Source organism: Cetorhinus maximus, chromosome 9 (assembly GCF_964194155.1).
Source record: "Cetorhinus maximus chromosome 9, sCetMax3.hap1.1, whole genome shotgun sequence".
Taxonomy (NCBI): Eukaryota; Metazoa; Chordata; class Chondrichthyes; order Lamniformes; family Cetorhinidae; genus Cetorhinus; species Cetorhinus maximus.
In genome coordinates this window covers 94,414,436-94,433,293 of record NC_135887.1, presented here as the reverse complement: position 1 = coordinate 94,433,293, position 18,858 = coordinate 94,414,436, and the positions used below count along the sequence as shown (strand labels likewise).

The 18,858-nt window shown below is 43.9% G+C and overlaps 1 protein-coding gene across 1 annotated transcript in view; it reads left to right on the top strand.

Moving 5' to 3' along the window:
* Nucleotides 1-18,858, top strand: part of otog (otogelin) — a 322,018-nt gene that overhangs the window by 92,420 nt on the left and 210,740 nt on the right. The window contains exons 19-21 of the mRNA XM_078549607.1: nt 2,741-3,053; nt 4,566-4,587; nt 6,487-6,652. Coding sequence (XP_078405733.1) covers nt 2,741-3,053; nt 4,566-4,587; nt 6,487-6,652 — 501 coding nt within the window. The remainder of the gene's footprint in view (nt 1-2,740; nt 3,054-4,565; nt 4,588-6,486; nt 6,653-18,858) is intronic.

Below are 18,858 nucleotides of genomic sequence, written 5' to 3'. Positions count from 1 at the left end.
ATTGAACCTCCGTGCTCACCACAGATGGATGCGCACCGAGCTGGGAAACTTGGTGCCCAGACCATCTCCCACGCTGACACTGACTAACTGAGGTCAATGTCAATGTGAGGGCTTGCTGGTCTGAGTGCATCCCCAGGAAGCCCTGATTGGTCTCCTGGAGGAGCATCTCCATCGAGAGTCGCCACTCTCTTCTATGGAGGACGCATGACGCTCGGCCATGAGGATCATTGCATTGGCGATAGTCCACGTAGACTCCTCCACCACGGAGACCAAGCCAAGCATTGCCTTACATATCTCCGCCAGATCCTTCCGCACACCCTGCTGGACTTCCAGCATTTGCTGCCTCACAGATGCCTCCAGAGGCACATCATCAGCCACCAAATGAACATGTGCCTGTCCACTGCAATCCTCTGACTGCTGGCACCGTGGACACGCTCTGTCTCCACCAGCTCCTCCAGTGACTGTGAAGTGCCCTCACTGCTGTGCCCCGGGACACTAGCCGATGTTCTAATTCCCACCGAGATGCTAGTATCTGCGCTGGTGCCTGCCTGGCAGAGATGGTGTGACACTGGTAGGTCAGAGACTTCAGAGCCCTCAGGTGAGAGAGGGGGCCCCTGTGCCTCCTCCTCCCAGCCCTGCTCCGCTGATGCTGAAAGGAAGAACAAGGACATTTAATCAGTCAGCGTGAAGACAATGTCATTGTGCATCCCTGTCCCCCAGATCATTATGCGCTCATCCTGCCATAAGCAATGGTCAAGCCATGTTGCAAACTTCAATCACTGAACATTCAGCACTGCCATGGCTGCTAGGACACTAATGGTGACATCAGTGCTGGGCTAACATACCTGCTCGTGGCATCCCAGCCTCACCGACACCGGTGGACCTGTGTGCATGGCACGTCTCCAGATCGAGGGCCTCCTGCTCGAACCTGGTAATGAATGCCAACTGGGCCGGTCCTCTGCTAGTGCTCAACCGCTCAGCAGCATTATAAGCATTCTTCTCCTGAAAAGGAGAGAAGAGCATTAATTAATGCACCATGTACCTGGAATCTCTTCACTGCCATCCCACCCCAACCAGAGTGGAACATTGCAGGGCTCCAGTGCCTCCTCACCCCGCAGCTGCTGCACACTCACACAAAGATGTCAGACTATCTCCCGCCCTTGGCCAAATGCAGCCTACATCACATTTGGCACCACACAGTCCAACTTTGCAAAGCAAGGAGGCGCAAGCACGTGGAACGCAAAAGGCAGCAGATGGATAGGTGCCCCGCCACCTGGAAGCTCCCCTCCCAGCATGTCAACACCCTGACTTTGACATGTTTTGCAGTTCCAGCTCTGAGCCTAGGTGCAGATCCTCCAGGTTGCCCCCAGAACAGTAATGTGGGTATCACTGTACCACATGCTGCAGGTGCAGAACCCATATCTATCACCACACTCTCAGGGTGACCTTGGCATGGGCAATATCTGCTGGCTCACCCAGCGAAGGACACATGACGTCAATGATTCAATGCAGTAACTGCGCTCAGAGTTGGGGTGGGCGGCCAGGGGGGAAAGCCTACCTGCTGGGTTAAATGACCAATGCCAAAATAGTACTCACCTTTCCAGAGCACAAAAAGTTGTTGAAGTGCTTGCGGCACTGGATCCAGTTGCGTCGCACCACATTGCGGGAGCTAACCACCTCCGCCACCTCCTCCCAGGCACGTTTGGTCACGTGGGGGGGCCTCCTCCTCCCGTCCCTGAGAATGAGGACCTCCCGCCGTGCTGCCACCTCCTCGAGGAGGGCAGCAAGGCAATCATCTGAGAAACGAGGGGCACACTGGCCCCCCGCCCTCCCCTCCTACCTGGTCTGCTCACCAGCGGCGCTCTGGGGACCCCTTCTGCTGGCCATGTTTGACAGCCTTTGTAAGGCTGCAGGAGCTCTTTTAAACAGGCTGCCGGGTTGCCATTGGACCCGGCGGTCATAGCAGTCCCGCTGCTGTCCGCCCACTCCTGCTGTCCTCAGGAGCCGCGTTTCACGCTGGGTGGGCCTTAATTGGCCCGCCCATGTAAAATGGCGGATCCGCGCCCGCTCCCACAAGGCCCGCTCCTACAGGCAGAAGATTCTGCCCATGGTCATCATTAGACTTTTAATTCCAGATTTTTATTGAATTCAAATTCCACCATCTGCTGTGACGGGATTCAAACCCAAGTCCCCAGAGCATTACCCTGAGTCTCTGGATTACTAGTCTAGCAACAATACCATTATGCTATCACCTCCACTAATTATTCAGTATAATTGTCCATCTTAAGAATTTTACTGATGGATTGAATGACGAAGCTGATCTTTCTGATACACCATGTAAACTTTTCCAACTCAGGTTGACGGAATATAATGCAAAAAACAAAGGACATTGTTTATTCAGGCTTAGCTGATGGATGTAGAACACTATATATTAAATAACCGAATATATGTCTTGAAGATAAGTTGTGAACCAGGAATGGTTTATCATAAAACTACATTTTTGTAAGTTACATCTTTGTCATCATTTTCAGGATTTGTTCTGAAGGTATCATGCAGTTCCAGAGTCAAAAACTTGGTAAGTTCTAGATCTGAGATAATTAAGTTTATTCTGTGTTGAAAGATTCTATAATTGACAATGATCAACGAGCCCAGAATATATTTGGTATTTGAAGTTTTATTACAAAGATTAATTTGCAAAACTTTTCTGTTTTCCGAAAATTATCTCCTATTCTGCTCCCAGGCATTTGTTTGATGAAAAGAAACATTGGGTGAAATGTAATGTAATTGACGCAGGCTCCACCCACCAGTTGGAGAACCAGTGGGAGACCCGCACTTCTGTGGTGCAGGCCAAAGTGGATCAGGTACTTAATGGGTCAGCGTTCAGCCTTCCCCAGGATTCAGGATCCCAGAGCCAGAAATCCCCCCTGTTGAGAGCTGCCAGCAAATCAGAGATTGGCAGCTGTCCATTACAGGCAACACCAGCGGGAGCAATGGCTGCTGCCGTTAATGAACCCAGGAAGAGGCCTAGGATCTCCGAGGGACCTGGGCCACAGGTGAGCTAGGGCAGGATGGGGATCGGGGAGAGGAGGTAATGAGAGATGGGGGACGGGGATGGAAGCAAGGGCAGGGGATGGCTTTCAGTGACCACCCCCTAGGCTGATCTCTCGATCAGGTATTCAGTGCCTTTTTGCCTGGTGACCTTCTCGAGACACAGGAAGGCCATGCCACTCACATGCTATCACTGAGCCACCAATAAATTCCAGAGGGCTCAAGGATAATTCATGTCAATTGATTCAATAATTACTCTAATTTACAACCCACTGTGAGCAGGCGAGTTTCCCCATGGGCCAGGAGGTGTCAGCTGTGGCTCAGTTCATAGCACCCTCGCCTTTGAATCAGAGGGTTGTGGGTTCATGTCCCACTCCCGGAAACCAAGAACTGTGATCGTACTCGAAAGAGTTGCAATCTGTGACTGTTGATAACTCGAAAAAGTTTCCCCATTGGCCAGTTTCCAGCCTCCAACTTAATCATGGGTGGTTTTCCCACCAGTGGGAGACTTACTGGTGGCCTCTCCCATGATTAAGTGGGCCCAGCAGCCATGTTTCCCACCACGATGGGCTGCAATAAATTCAGCCCATTATCATCAGTCTCATAGCAAACATATGATAGTGTGAAATTTTGGATAGTAATACATATTGTGTTTCAGATTCCACTATAAATACTAAGAAAGAAACTTGCATAGTTAACAAATTGATTTGATATTTGTTATTGCATGGAGTTAATGTAGATTTGAAAACATTTTTTGCAGCTTAGAAAATGTGACTATACCCAAAACATTAATTTGTCTATTTTCTCCACAAATACTGATTGACCTGCTGAATTTCTCCAGCATTTTCTGTTTTCATTTCAGTGTTCTGGCATCTGCAGTATTTTGCTTTCACTCGTAACAGAGATATCTGCAGTGCCATTTCTCTGCTTTTTCTTGTACCCTTTAATATTTTTAATCTTTATGTAAAATATCTTTACTTAAACAGTTGTAGAATTGTACCATGTGATATGAGCAGCACTAATTCTGAGGAACATTTCTCTGTATAGTGTAGAGGACCATGATCATTTTAGAAAGAATAACAGATGGCTCAAGCTACAAGCAGTGTGTTCAGATTAAGCCACAATTCAAGAGTATTAAGCTTAAACAATTTCTATAGTCATTCAAAACCAAAAATATGTTGCAGCCTTAAACACAAACCTTGCCATCTTAATATATAAATGTAATACCAATAGACCTCATATTGCTTATGGAAAGGGGTAATATACTGTTCAGAACATGGAATGGAACATATCTCAAAAAATATACCATTCTATTGAAAAATTAATGGATGCAGTCAGGTAGGTAAAGAGATGTCACACAAATGAATGAATGAATTAAATCTTAGCATTAATCCACTAATATCACCAACACCAATTTATATCTGAATTTCTAGCAGTGTTATTTCGCTCAATAAATTCAAATTTAAACTAACTGTGCTGCTGGCTATGCAAGCCTATTTTCCCTTTGTTCATGAAAGATTGACAGTCAGAAGACTCCAGGTAAGTAACGTGAAATGATTTCCTTACTGAAAAATGTAATTTATAATATCATCGCTGCAAGATTACAGAAATTTAACCCCCAGAACACTGGTAAATTGTAGTTAGGTGGGAACTACAAAAATATTGCAGAAATAAATGTAATAAAATCACCCATGGTATTATTTTGGAAATGAGCACAGAATGTTACTGTCGTGCACCAATGAAATTCACACCTATTTTTCCATTGGTAGAATGTTTTCAAGTTAATTTCAGGAACTGATCAAAATATATATAGCGGATGTGTTTGGTTCCATTATTTGGAAAGTCTCAATTTTCCAAACAATTGAAATCTTAAAAACAGTGTTGCTAACATATTTATCTGAACTTTAAATGATCAATTGGTAAAGTTTATTGTTTGCTTGTAAAGCTTTTGCTATTCTAATACTTTTAACAATTTGTGACAAAATTTGCAATTCTGCACAAGGTAAGCCTTTGACACGGATGAGGTCAGATTGTGACAGAAAAATGTTGCATAAGGTTTGGAACTGGTTGTGAAAATCTTATCAGTGTAAATATCAATACAGAAACAGTGGCCAGAATATTGCTGTCGGCGTGCGGGGGCAGGCTCGACACGCCGACGTGTAAAATGACATGAGGTGACATCGGGCATGCGTCCCGACGTCATCACACGTCATTTCGATCGGCAGGCGCACGCCGAAGGCGGCTACGCGTCCACCGAACTGTCAGTGGCCTATTAAGGCCATTAAAAAAGTAAGTAACCATATTTACAATGCTGTCTGTCCAACCTTAAGGGTGGGACGAGGTTTCCTGAAGGTTTGATAAAATAATTTAATAAATTTTGCTACACTCACAAACATGTCCCAGCACATGTGACACGTTTAAATAATTTTTGACTTTATGTATAACAAAATTTTTCAACCAACTTAATCTCCCTGAGGCAGCTCCGTGCCTCAGGGAGATTGCTGCATTCTTTCATGCGTATGCGCGAAAGAACGCAGGCCCTGACTCTCCCTCCTTCCCCTGCCCGCACAGGTAGCGCTGAGCGCTGCCGGCTGCGCATTATGCTGGGTGGGCCTTAATTGGCCCACCCACGTAAAATGGTGGCGCGCAGCCGATCGCAGGTGGCGATTAGCTCCACGCCCACCCCTGCCCACTCCCGCCCAGCCTGCCCAACAAAGGCAAGATGCAGCCCAGTGTCTCAAATTTGGCTGTCCAAAATCTGGAGTTGTCAAAAAACTGGACAATTTTAGAATGTGCCATGTATCAATTTTAATTGAGTAAAATAAACAAAATACAACTGGACAATTTGGCTAGGCGCTGCATTGGTGCAGTGTGATGGTGGACTAGTTACCTGCTTCACTGCTTGCGCGCCAGTCTATATTCATTCTTTGAATGACCCTTGAGTCTACCCGACTCATCTTGGCTCAAACTGTCCATGTCCCGAACTGCCCAACTTGAAATCCGGCTAGATCTGAAATCTGGCACAGCCTCGGTTCTGAGCATGCCGGTTTTGAGAGACTCTACCTGTGATGTCAAAATTAATTTTTTAATGGATTAACAGGACTACCTAATACCCCAAAGGAAAGTGTGAAAATGCTTTCTTCAGCAAAAGACGTGGTTTGCCACATTCCTTGCAATCACAAGTAGCTGCTCCAGAACATGCGTCTAGACTGCATTCAACAGAGTTTTGTTAAAGTCCTCCCTCAACTCAGATCAAGTTTTAAGCTTAATAGAACAAATGGCTTGTGTCCGGAGAATTTCCTTAGTTACAAAAAAAAATTTTTGAAATCATCATTGCACCTGCCAACTTCTGTTTGTTTATTCAAAGCAGGTAATTCTATTTCAGCAGAAGTAAAAATAGTTATTCACCATATTATTAACCATTTTCCTAATCTACAGATTCTCAATGTGGTCCTGACCAAATATACTTTAACTGCAGTGCTCCTGTGAGTGGCTTTGAGACAAATGTAGGAGCAGGGTGTAGAGATACCTGTGAAAATCTACTGTTAAATATTTCGTGCCCGAAATCCATGCCATGTCTGTCAGGATGTGTTTGCCCATCTGGGTAAGTGACTGTTACTTCAGTAATATTGATTAAGTGATATACAGTTGCCAAGGATGTACAATTAAACTGGAAGGCTACGCTAATATGTTACAATAATTTTGTCTAAGGCTGATGATATATTGTGTGGAACACAGCCGATAAACCCAAAGTTAAAATACAGTCAGCCTGCCAAGACATAGCTTCACCTGCATGCACAGGGCTCAGTTTCCCAAATAGCTATATATTAATATTAGGAAGGTTAGTTTGAAGCACTCTCTCCCAGAATTGCAAAGATTCAATTCTAAATTTCAAAGATACCAATTTAGTGCAGTGTTTTAGTACTTTTTAAACCAAACTTCATACTGCAATGCTGTGTACAGTACCTGGTGTGAAGCTTACATAATATTCCTGGAGGGTACTGTTACAACTTGTCTATGTCATTATTAGACTATGATGCTGTTTTGGTTTTCTGATCCTGGGCTGAATCCTCCAAGGCATTCTGCTCCTGTTTACTTACCTTGCACCTGACCTCTACATTTCTCTACCAGACCTCCGGACCAGGCTTCCTGCTCCTAGAGTTCTTCCCTTGTAGTGCAGGAGCATTGGGGGAAGCCAAGCCATGCCCCATTTTAACGGTACTTAGTTGCTGTATTTCGGTAAGTTTAAAGGTCCCAAAGCCACGTTGACAAGCTACGGAGAGAAGGTGAGGGTGTAGGATGGCAGGGAGGTGAGTGAGGGGGTAGGGTGGTATGTGGGTGGTTGAGGGGCTATGTACGTAGGGGGATTGGGAGCATTGTTGAGGGGGGCGTGGGAGGCGTTTGTTGGGGGGGGACGTTGGGTTGGGGGTAGTCAGGGTTGGGGGGGAGTAGTTGGGTGGTCAGGTGTGTAGTTGGGGGTAGAGGTGGTCGGGTGGTCGAGAAGGTGGTCAGGAGGTGGTGATGGTAGTCGGTGGGTCAGGGGGATAGTTGAGGGGGAGTGGGTGGTCAGTGTGGGTGGGAGCCAGGGGATCGGTAGTATAGTTACCAAGGAGTTTGGACTGGTTTTAATCCTTCTAACTTTTCCTAGGTAACTATTCTGCTAAGTGATTCGGAGCCATCTGAAGTCTGCAGCTTTAACTCAGAGTTTCAGAGGGTTCCAGACACAGGGTAATTGCCCAACTCAAGTTGAAACTTCACGGGCAATTCCCATGGAGTCCTTGTGTTGGGACTTCTGAGGGTTCTCCAGCGCATCTTCTGGGGTATGACCATCTGTGCCCTTCTGTTTTCCTGTGCTGATAATCAACAGAAGTTATAAGTTTTGTGTTTGCTGGTGTGTATTGGATAACAGTTGCAATTAAAATAATCTATCAGTTGCATATTTGAAATTATAATTCATAAACATAAACAATTATTGGCGCGCATTTCTATTGAGTCAATGTAACGCTACCATCATTGATGTTCAAGTCATATTAAAGCAATGGATTATTGCAGAGAGAGGAATAGTCAGTGTAATACAATATATCCTAACAACAAGCTTAGATTCAGTGATTGCACCTAGATACCAAGGTTCAGTGGTAATCCTTACACAAGAATGTAATATACACCAGAGGCCACATAAATAGCCCTAAGTGCATCAATTAAAGATACACAACATATACACTCTACATCTGATATACCTACAGCTACAATGATAAATTATGACAGTTAAGCAATACATATTTGTATTATCCATGTCATCTCTTTTTAAACACTATTAAAACCATTATCATTATACTATTTTAAGGTTGTCCTTATTTCTCCCTCTTTGCTATTTATTGTCTTGTATTAAAAAGCAATTGGAAATTTGAGAAGTGGTTAGGATATACCAAATGGTGAGGGCTAGGCAAACACAGTCTGTCTGAAATAAACGGTTTGAATTATAGCATGAATTAAATTCGACTTTATTTTTAGGATTACTAGAGGCTAATTTTTCAATATTTTAACTTTTTTCACTTTTACTCCTTGAGTTTTGGCAGCAAGAACATTCCTTATTGCAATTAAAATTCCAGTAGGTATTCATCTATATTGCATATATTTAGGAGAATGAAAGAAATGGTGCAAGGCATGTTCATTTACAAGAGATGCAGACCAACCTTACCCACACAGCTAAATGTACAAAATTTCTCAGGAAAACTAGCTGTGTTTAATTGGAGAGGCAGTGACAGCATTGCACAAACCATCATTTCAGGGATGGTCCTTCCAATGAGGGAGAAGATCATTACAACCCTGAACTTCTAATGCCTTATTCAAAGGTATGATAATGACTGATGTATCATTCACTAGGGTAAACAATTACATTTGGCGTACTGTTGATATGAGCCCAAATGATTTTTGAAGTTCTTCCCGATGGCTCTGTGCCTTGGCCATCATTTGTCCGATAAGAAGTGCATGAAATTTACAATTTATTGATGAAACTGCTGGAAATGGCAGAGACCCAGCAGAGCTGGGTTTATGCCATTTCTCTGAGGTTTGTGCCACATTTATGGAGGACAATTGAGAGAATCCTTTTGGAAATGAATGGTATTCATGTTTGATGTTGGACTTATAAAAACTATCTTGAAAGAATATTACAGTTCAGTGCATCATGCATTCACACTTCTAACATTTGTGTTGGAATATTACAGAGATAGATTATCCACCTGTTAGCTTTTACAGTCATTCATGAACTTATTTCAAGAGAGCACTGCTGATGGGTGCCGAGTTGGCTGTTGTAATACAAGATCTGCATCAGTGATTGCTTAAGAATCTTCTAGTTGTCTGTCACTACGTTTTAATTAGAGTAACAAAATACATATTATAAAATACTGGGTCAAGGCATTTAGAGAGGACCAGGAATTTAGCATGACATAGCTGTGGATCAAGATTTACCTTTTTTAAGGTAGCAAATTGCAAAATGGATACGTAATAAGGGCACTGTTCCACTCAATAGACTGGATGCCATTTCTGGACTAGACACCAGTGATCCATGAATAAATTCTGTGAAGGTCCACAGTTGCGTATTCATGGTTACAGTCAGAAACTGACATAGTCACGTACGTTTGGGAAACCTAGTATCTTTCTTGGTGCCAATGTGACTGTTTGAAAAATAAGGAAAGATACTGCACTGCACAATAGACTCGCAAGGTTTATTTTCGCTCTGAGGTCAGTCTATTATTCTCACATTCTCCAGGTTCAACCTATTTGCTTTATGGCTGTCATCTTGAGCAAACCCAATACAATATTATGGCCAGAATAGTATGGGGAGAAGGGGTGGGAGGGCAGACTGTGTGCCCCCCTGGAAACAGTGTCGGTTTGGAGCTGACATACTCTATGCCAACCCACCCTGCTGCGGGTATCATGAAGAGATATTAACACCTATAATGTTATTGGAAGTTATTTTTAAAGTGGAATTGTAGTAGGATTTGTGTCTACGTGTGTGTCTGCGTGTGGCTTAATTGGATTAAAGCCAGCTAGTATAGTAGTTATTGAGATGTTAATTGAGTAAACAGTAAGGACGAAAGAAGGTAAAGTGTAAATTTGCATTTGTTGAATAAAGCATTCAAGAGTGGGAGTAAAATCGTGCACCTAGCTGGGAGATGCCAAGCTATGTGTTTATATTACTAATAAAATTAGTGGGATGACAATGTTGTTGTTAGAAGATATGATGTTAAAAGCCTAGGATAAAATGGAAAATTTACATTCAAAGGGGAAGCTAGGTATAAACAGAAAGGAGTTTGTGTGTATAAGGCAGAGGCATTTAAGGTCTAAGCAGCCTGTAAGCCTACAACCGTGTCTGCAAAGGAAACAAATTGCAAGGAAACTCATTTTGAATTTGTACGGTCAAATGTGCTTTGCCTGGTGTCTGTTCAAAGTCTATGGGTTACTGTTGCCTTGGTGGGGATTTACCTGGGATTGATTAATTTGTGGATTTGTTTAAAAGTTATTATGGTAGTAATTGGTAGACATGTGTATGTGTTTAATTAGTTGTTAAATTAATAAGTATTTAGTTTTATATAAAATCCCCTTGAGGCTCGGTGGTTTTGTTCCTGAATTCAGAGCTGCATCTCAAACATACCAGTTGAAAATGTAGGTTATGACAGTTGTTCAAGTTTCACTCTGGGAATTAAACAACTCCGCCTTTATAAACTACTGTGTCATAACATGGGGCAGATTAACAAAGGCTGAGTGGAACTTCTACCCCTCATTGGGGCAGAAGTCCTGCTCTCTGGAGATTAGCCGACAGTTCCATCAGTCCCGAAATCACCACAAAGGCGTCAGTGGCCACTGCCAGGACTGCAGCAGAAGGAGAAGATGGGTACCCAGAGCAGGTAAGTCTGGGGTGTTGTGCAGGAGGATTTGGGTAGATTAGGGAAGAGCAGAGGGTGAGAGGGGGTGGATTTAAGAGAGGGAGTGGGTAGGAAGGAAGGGGGGATTGACCTTAGGACTGATGCCTCACGATTGGCAAAAGGAAGCCCTCGAAGTGCAACTCCCACCCCCTTTCCACCCTTTAACCATCTCAGAGAAAATATCAGACTGCCTGCTCTCACCCAGCTGTCCACGCCAACTGTTTCATGACGTGGGCAGTGTATTATCAGGGTCAACTGGCTTGATAACAACCCTAATTGACTCTTAAGTACTGATTTAAATATGACGGATGGCTGCCAATTTTGGCACCGGACGCCCCCTTCATATTATGGGGGTGAGCTCTGGGGTGGGCAGGAAGGTGGCGGGTGGGCACCCGACCTATTTTATGAGAGCTCCCTTTGCAGAAAGCATGCTGGCCAGGTGCACGTAAAATTCAGCCCCATGAGTGTGAAACAAATAGGCACATTATATGAGAAAACAAATATAAACAGGCAGTAATTAATCTGTTTACTTAGTAATATAAACCAAAGCCTAGAAGGAATATTTTATTAGGATTTCTATACAGTAAAATCACTGTTACATTGTTTTGGAAGCAAATCTGAAGTCTGAAATCACTATGCCAGAAGTTTGATTCATAAAAAGTTGTGGAATTGTTCACATCATTGTGCAAGTTCTGCCATTTTCCATGCTGAGATGCTACAGTGGCATCTCTGCACTCAATAGACCAATATCAAAGTGTATACTTGATGTTATGTTTCAGCTACAGGATTATTGACTCTTGTGTATTATTAAAATCAGGAAAGAATGCTGGTCTATGCCAACATTCAGTATAAAATATGTATCACATTTAATTTAATTTATAGAATTACTACTTAAGGTGACATTAGTCGGATAATGTCTCATATTACCAGGCTCTCATATACTGATACTTATACCATGAGTATCATGTAATACATAATTTATTATTACATTAATATTAAACCTAAACTACGAGCATAAATATAAACAAGGTAAGCACTTCGACTATGCTCTTCTAAAGAAAGGAAGCCTTACACTTATAAAAGCCTTTCATGGCCCAGAACATCCAAAGGTGCTTTACAGCCAATAAAATTCTGGGCAGGATTTTCCTCTCTGCGGACTAAATGTGGTGCCGGACGGGAATACGGCATTTTTCCTGCCAGCTGCAATGGCAGGTTTTTGCACCTGATGGTGTGCTTCTCACGTCATTAAATATGCATCAACAAGAAATACATTGGGCAGAATTGTCCTAGATTTGCACTAAGTGTGGTAACCGGCCGGGATGTTGGGTTTTCATGCCGTATCGTCCCAAACGTGCTGCATTACTTATGCATTCCCAGAAAACAGGCCATTTCATTCATCCGCCACACCATCAGCTCAGCGCTTCATCAGGCTAGGCACCACATTTAAAATACAGCTGCGCTCACTGCTTCCAGCCCAAGGCTGCAGCAAAAAAGACATGACCTTGAAAGGAAAGAATACTGCAGCCCTCGAGTGCCTTTTGGATGCCGTGGAGGCCTGCCATGATGTCCTCTATCCTCGCTCTGGTCGCAGGAGGGGCAGCAACATTATGGCTTGGTAGTTGATGGCAGCTGGTGGTCAGTGCCAAGGCTGCACAGAAGAGATTGGCCGTCCAGCGCAGATAGAGGATGAACGATCTCATCCATGCAGCCAGGATATGGCATCCATCTCATCACTCTAAACTCACACACCAGGATATGGCAGCCATCTCATAACAGTGAGTGTCAGTTCTCAGCTCATTCCCGACATCAGTGAAGCATCACCCTCAATGTAAAGTGTGCTTGTGCAAGACATCTCTTAGACATGAAAATAAAAGCAAAATATTGCAGATGCTAGAAATCTGAAACAACAACAGAAAATGCTGGAAAAGCTCAGCAGGTCTAACAGCATCTGTGGAGAGAAAAATAGTTAACGTTTCAAGTCTGAATGACTTCTTCAGAGGCTCTGAATGCCCAACCCCTCTCCAGACTGGGACAAGGACAGTCTTTGCAAGCTCAGCAATCTAAACTGAAGTGCTTCTTTACTCGGCTCTCCATGATTTCTGGCACCGACTCACTTTTGGGCTTCTGCCCTAGACTCACTTTCCATTCTGGCCCCGAAGACATTCCCACCGCCCTTCACCCAATCACGTGACTAAGTGCACCCTTCCCCAGAATTCCCACCCCCGTCCCTCACAGTGAAGCCTTTAATCCTCCAGCCCCTCCCAATGCCTCTGCCCTGTCTTTGCACTGCCCCAGTCAAGACTTTGCCCTCCAGCTCATTTCAACCATTCCATTCCACCAACACCCACCGCCCCCCCCACACACACTCTGGTCTGGTACATCGAACCTTGGCTCTGAAACCACCCTGAAATCGTTGTGCTTTTGCCTGCGCAGCGTGGTGCAGTGTTGGAGGAGCGATGCACGAGCAATGAGCGATGTCAGGTAGGAAAACATACCTCGAAGTCACGAGTGACGGGCAGTTCACCAGGTGCATGTCCCTTATATCCGATTGTGAATGCCAGTGTGGCCTTTTAATCCAGCATGGGGGTCATGATCCCAGTGAGCTGCCTTCATAACGTGCATTCACGATATTCAAATGTTGCTCCTGACATGGTGCACTGGGAAATGTGCGGTGCCATTGAAGTCTGGAACGGACGATCGTGACCTGTTTTCTGCCAACGTAAACCTGACTTCTGCGCTCCTGCAATATTTTCTCCTCCTGCCCGCTGCTGACAGGAGCGGAAAATCCCACCCTCTATTTTGAAGTGTAGAAATTGTAGTAATATAGAAAACATGGTAACAAATTTGTGAACAGCAGGGACCCAGTGTGATAGCAATGTGATAACAACCAGATAATCTGTTTTTAATGATGTTGATTGAGCGATAAATATTGGACAATGTGGCAAACTGTCCTGCACTTCAAAATATTGCTGTTAGGCCCTTTGCATCCAGCTTAATACGGCAAACTTGCTTTAATGTCTCATTTGAAAGGCAGCACCTCTGACAATACAGCACTGATAGACTCATAGACGTTTACAGCACAGAAAGAGGCCTTGTGGCCCGTCGTGTCTGCACCGGTCAACAAAGCTCTGACTACACTAATTCCATTTTCCAGCACTTGGCCCATAGCCCTGGAAGCTATGGTAACGCAAGTGAATATCTAAATACTTCTTAAATGTTAGGAGAGTTTCTGACTCAACCACTCTTTCAGGTAGTGAGTTCTAGACTTCCACCACCCTCTGGGTGAAAAAATTCTCCACAACTCCCCCCTTAGCCTTCTACCTCTTACTCCTCAGAACTGCACTGGAGCGTCAGTCTCACTTGACCACACAACCACCGAGCCACAGCTGACATCTATGTTGACTTCTGTACTCTCTACTTTAATCCTATTCATTATCTGTCTTACTTGGAATTTAATTTTGCTCTATTGTCTTACATAATATGTCTTCCCTAACCATTTTATAACTTCAAATTTTTATCATCCCTTTATCTCTTCCTTCTCCTAAAACCTAACAGATATTTTGGACTATAGAAGTGATTTCTGACATTCAAGGTTTTCATTGAGTGAAAAATTGATTTAAAGGTCAGATTTTTTTGGAACAATTTAAAATCCAAAATTTGAGGATGAGCATTAGGTGCAAAGTGAACCTTTGATACGATTTAAATTCCGAACCAGAAAGAAACTCTGCAGGCCCTGGGACCTGACTACAAATTCAACTGTGGCACTAAAACATTTAAAGCATGAGGTAGGAGCTACCCTGTTTTCTTCTATCCCCTTCTTAATTTGTCACCTCCGCTGCTCGAACCTTCCAAATAGGGAAGTCTATTTAGGCTCACGAACCAGGTGGTGGGAGAACCTAGCATCCACAGCGGAGAATGAATCTGTCAAAATCATTATTATGAAAATAACAGAGCACAATTTATTTTACATAGTTGAGATATTATTTTAAAAATTGCTGTCATAACCCGGCAATCAGTTGGTAGAGCATTTGCTGATTATGATGAGTAGAGACAAGACAGCTCAAATCTAGTAAATTTTTAGCAAATTTCTGAACACGATTCCATTTCATATTTTGTTAATGGGCCAAATAGCCCTTCTTGTTCCATGCATTTTTATAGGTTCTATATTCATAAACTTTGTGAACGAGGGTTAAAAAGACTCTATAATAAAGGGTCTGGTCTGGCTGTGTATTTGATGTTGTATATTATAAAGTAGAAATGAGTAGTGGATGGTCATGTAAATATACAAAAGTTGAAAACTGAAGATAAAATTAATTGTGCTAACACAAATATGAGATTTTTATAGAATAAATTGGAAGTCTATACACATTGGGAAGTTAGGTGAAAATGAATATAGGAGCATTTGAAATTTAGTGGAAAAATGAGTATGATTGGTGAATTAATATGCAAAGTTTCATGGTCAAAAAATTTGGTCGTATAGCACTTATACCATGGGCATTACAGGTGCCATTTTGGCTCACATTTTTGGCGTGAGCCATGCCAGGCATAGGGTATTAGTGTGGATACAAAGAACATGTGCTGGAAGTTGGCAGAGCAAACAGATTGTGATGTCTTGATGTCGTTTTTCAGCTCAGGTCTCCAGCTAATGTCCTCTCTTAACAATACACAACTGAACATTCAACAGCAGAAAGAGCCCCAGTTGTCTCTCTCCCCCCACAGCTGCATCTCTTCCCCAATTGTTTCTCCCTCTCCCAGTTGTCACTTTCTCTCTGCCCCCCCCAGTTGTCTCTCTCTTACCCCCCATTTGTGACTCTCTCCCCCCAGTTGTCTCCTCCTTACTTACCCCATTTGTCTCTCTCTCTCAAACCCCAGTTGTTTCTCTCTCTCTCCCCCACCCCGAGTTGTGTGTCTCTCTCTTTCTCTTTCCACACCTGGTTGTCTCTCTCTCTCTCCCCCAATTGTGTTTCTCTCTTCCCCCAGTTGCCTCTCTCTCCCCTCTCCTCCAAGTTCTCACTCTCTATCTCTCTGGTCCCTCTCTATCTCCCTGCACTCTGTCTCTCTCTCTCTCTCCTTCTATCTCTCTCTCTCAGTCTCTCTTCCCTCCCCAGTGTCTCCCCTTCCCAATCTCCCCCTCACCCGGTCTTCCTCAATCCCATCCTCCCCTGTGGGAGGCCAGCAGCTCCACTGGAAGAGGTGGATGCTGCTAATGTAGAAAGGAAACCACAATGATGCCTCAAGGTGAGGTGTCCTCTGAACATTTCAAAAGTCAACATGAATGAGTGTGACCACAGTTGTCAGGCTATCAGTGTGGAGCAGGGACCTTTCCACAGAATGTCCTGCAGCTGCAGTAGGCCTTTGGTGTGCATCTCCAGTGGAATTAAAGGAGGCCTTATTGGAACAGACCTGCTGCTAGGAGGCGATTTCCAGGTGCCTGCCTGGCTTTGGCCTCAGTGGCAGGGAGGGGCTCGTCCTGCATTGCAACATCACAGTTTGTCCTAAATGGGGACTTAGTTGCTGACAATTAGCTACCCACCTCTGCTGCAGGGGTAGCTGGTGCCATTTAGACACTGCCTCTGGCAAGATTGCTCAGAGGCAGGAACTTGTCAGTGGATCATCCCAGTGCGAGATTTTCTGAAACTCGTCACTCCCACTTTCAGAGACACTACTACATGGCTGTTAAGATTCTGCCTTTTGACTGAACATAGGCCACTTTGTGTGCACTGCGTGTTAATTCTGAGATGTGTCACATTTGGAAGGGATTCCACTTTCTCAATGTCCATCTGATGTGTGACAATGTGCAGTTATATGCAGACCAATGCCTAGTATCCTGGCAGCAGTCATGATGCCTTAAGAACATAAGAAATAGGAGCAGGATTAGACTATACAAGTGCATTGAGCCTGCTCCTCCAATCAATATGATCATTGCTTATCTTTGGCTTCAACTTCACTTTCCTGCCCTGTCCCCGTATCCCTTGATTCCCTGAGAAACCAAAAATATCTATCTCAGTCTTAAATGTATTCAATGATAAAGCATCCACAAGCCTCTGGGGTAGAGAATTCCAAAGATTCATTAGCATTTGAGTGAAGACATTTCTCCTCATCTCAGTTCTAAGTGATTGATCCCTTATCCTGAGATTGTGCTCCTGTGTTCTAGAGTCCCCAGCCAGTGGAAGCAACCTCTCAGTATCTACCCTGTCAATCTCCTTCAGAAACTTAAATGTTTCAATGAGATCACCTCATTCTTCTAAACTCCAGAGAATATAGAACCAATCTACTCAGTCTCTCATTATCAGACAACCCTCTCATCCAGGGACCAATCTAGTGAACCTTCGCTGTACTGCCTCCAATGCAAGTATATCCTTCCTTAAATATGAGGCCAGAACTGCACATAGTATTCCAGCTGTGGTCTCAGCAAAGCCCTGTACAATTGCAGCAAGACTTTTTTATTCTTGTACCCAAATCCCCATTCAATAAAGGCCAACATGCCATTTGCCTTTCAAATTGCTTGCTGTACCTACATGCTAACTTTCTGTAAAAGCGAAAAACTGCGGATGCTGGAAATCCAAAACAAAAACAAAAATACCTGGAAAAACTCAGCAGGTCTGGCAGCATCTGCGGAGAGGAACACAGTTAACGTTTCGAATCTGTATGACTCTTCAACAGAACTAAGTAAAAATAGAAAAGAGGTGAAATATAAGCTGGTTTAAGGGGGGGAGGGTAGAGCTGGATAGAGCAAAATACAGAGCTGTATCCAGCTCTACCTCCCCCCAACCTTCCTTAAACCAGCTTATATTTCACCTCTTTTCTATTTTTACTTAGTTAAAGAGTCATACGGACTCGAAACATTAACTGTGTTCCTCTCTGCAGATCTGCTGAGTTTTTCCAGGTATTTTTGTTTTTGCTTTGCTTTCTGTGTTCCTTGTACAAGTACACCCAAATTCCTCAGGACATCAACATATACAAGTTTCACACCTTTTAAAAAAATTCTGCTTTTCCATTTTTACAACCAGAGTGAATAACTTCACACTTCCCCACATTATAGCCCATCAGGCACTAAGTTACCTACTCACTTAATCTGTCTATATCTCTTTGCAGCCTCTTTGTGTCCTCCTCACAGCTTACATTCCCACTTAGCTTTGTATCCTCAGTAAATTTAGATACGTTATGCTTTGTCTCTTCATCTAAGTCATTAATATAGATTGTAAATACCTGAGGCCCCAGCAATAATCCTTGCGGCATTCTATTTGTCCCAGCCTGCCAACTTGAAAGTGCCCCATTTATCCCAAACCTTTGTTTCCTGTTCGTTAACAAATCCTCTATCCATGTTTATTACCCCAAGATCCATGAGCCTTTGGCCAGAAGCTTCCTGCCCCATTGGCATCAGATGTTGTGGGTCACAGTGGGGGGTGGGTGGTGGGGGGGTGGGGGGGGGGGTGCGGTGGCAGGGGCGGGACTCACAATTCGACATGAGGGGCAGAAATCAGTTTCATGCCAACGTGAAAGCGCAGCGAGATTATGTCCACCAGAGTGAAACGCAAATCCCGCTGAGGCTGGCATGTACCTGATTTACATCCCAGTAATGGGATGCAAAGTAAGGCCCAACTGGAATCGTCCCCCCATGCCAGATTTTCTGTTGCGCCGTCGGGAAAACACACTAGCTGTGAACATGTCTGGACAAGCGTGACTTGCAGAAGCTGGGATTTATCGTTAGGGCCTCGCTCAGATTGCAGACATCCAAGGAGCAGAAGATGCTAGAGCCCTACAGCTACCGGACCCTGAAGGAACACGTTGTTTGAAGTGCTGGATAGATTCTCATGGACATGGCTCCGTCGCAAAGCAGCTCACAGAAGGTGGATTTGGTTTTGCTTTGGAACATCACGGTCTT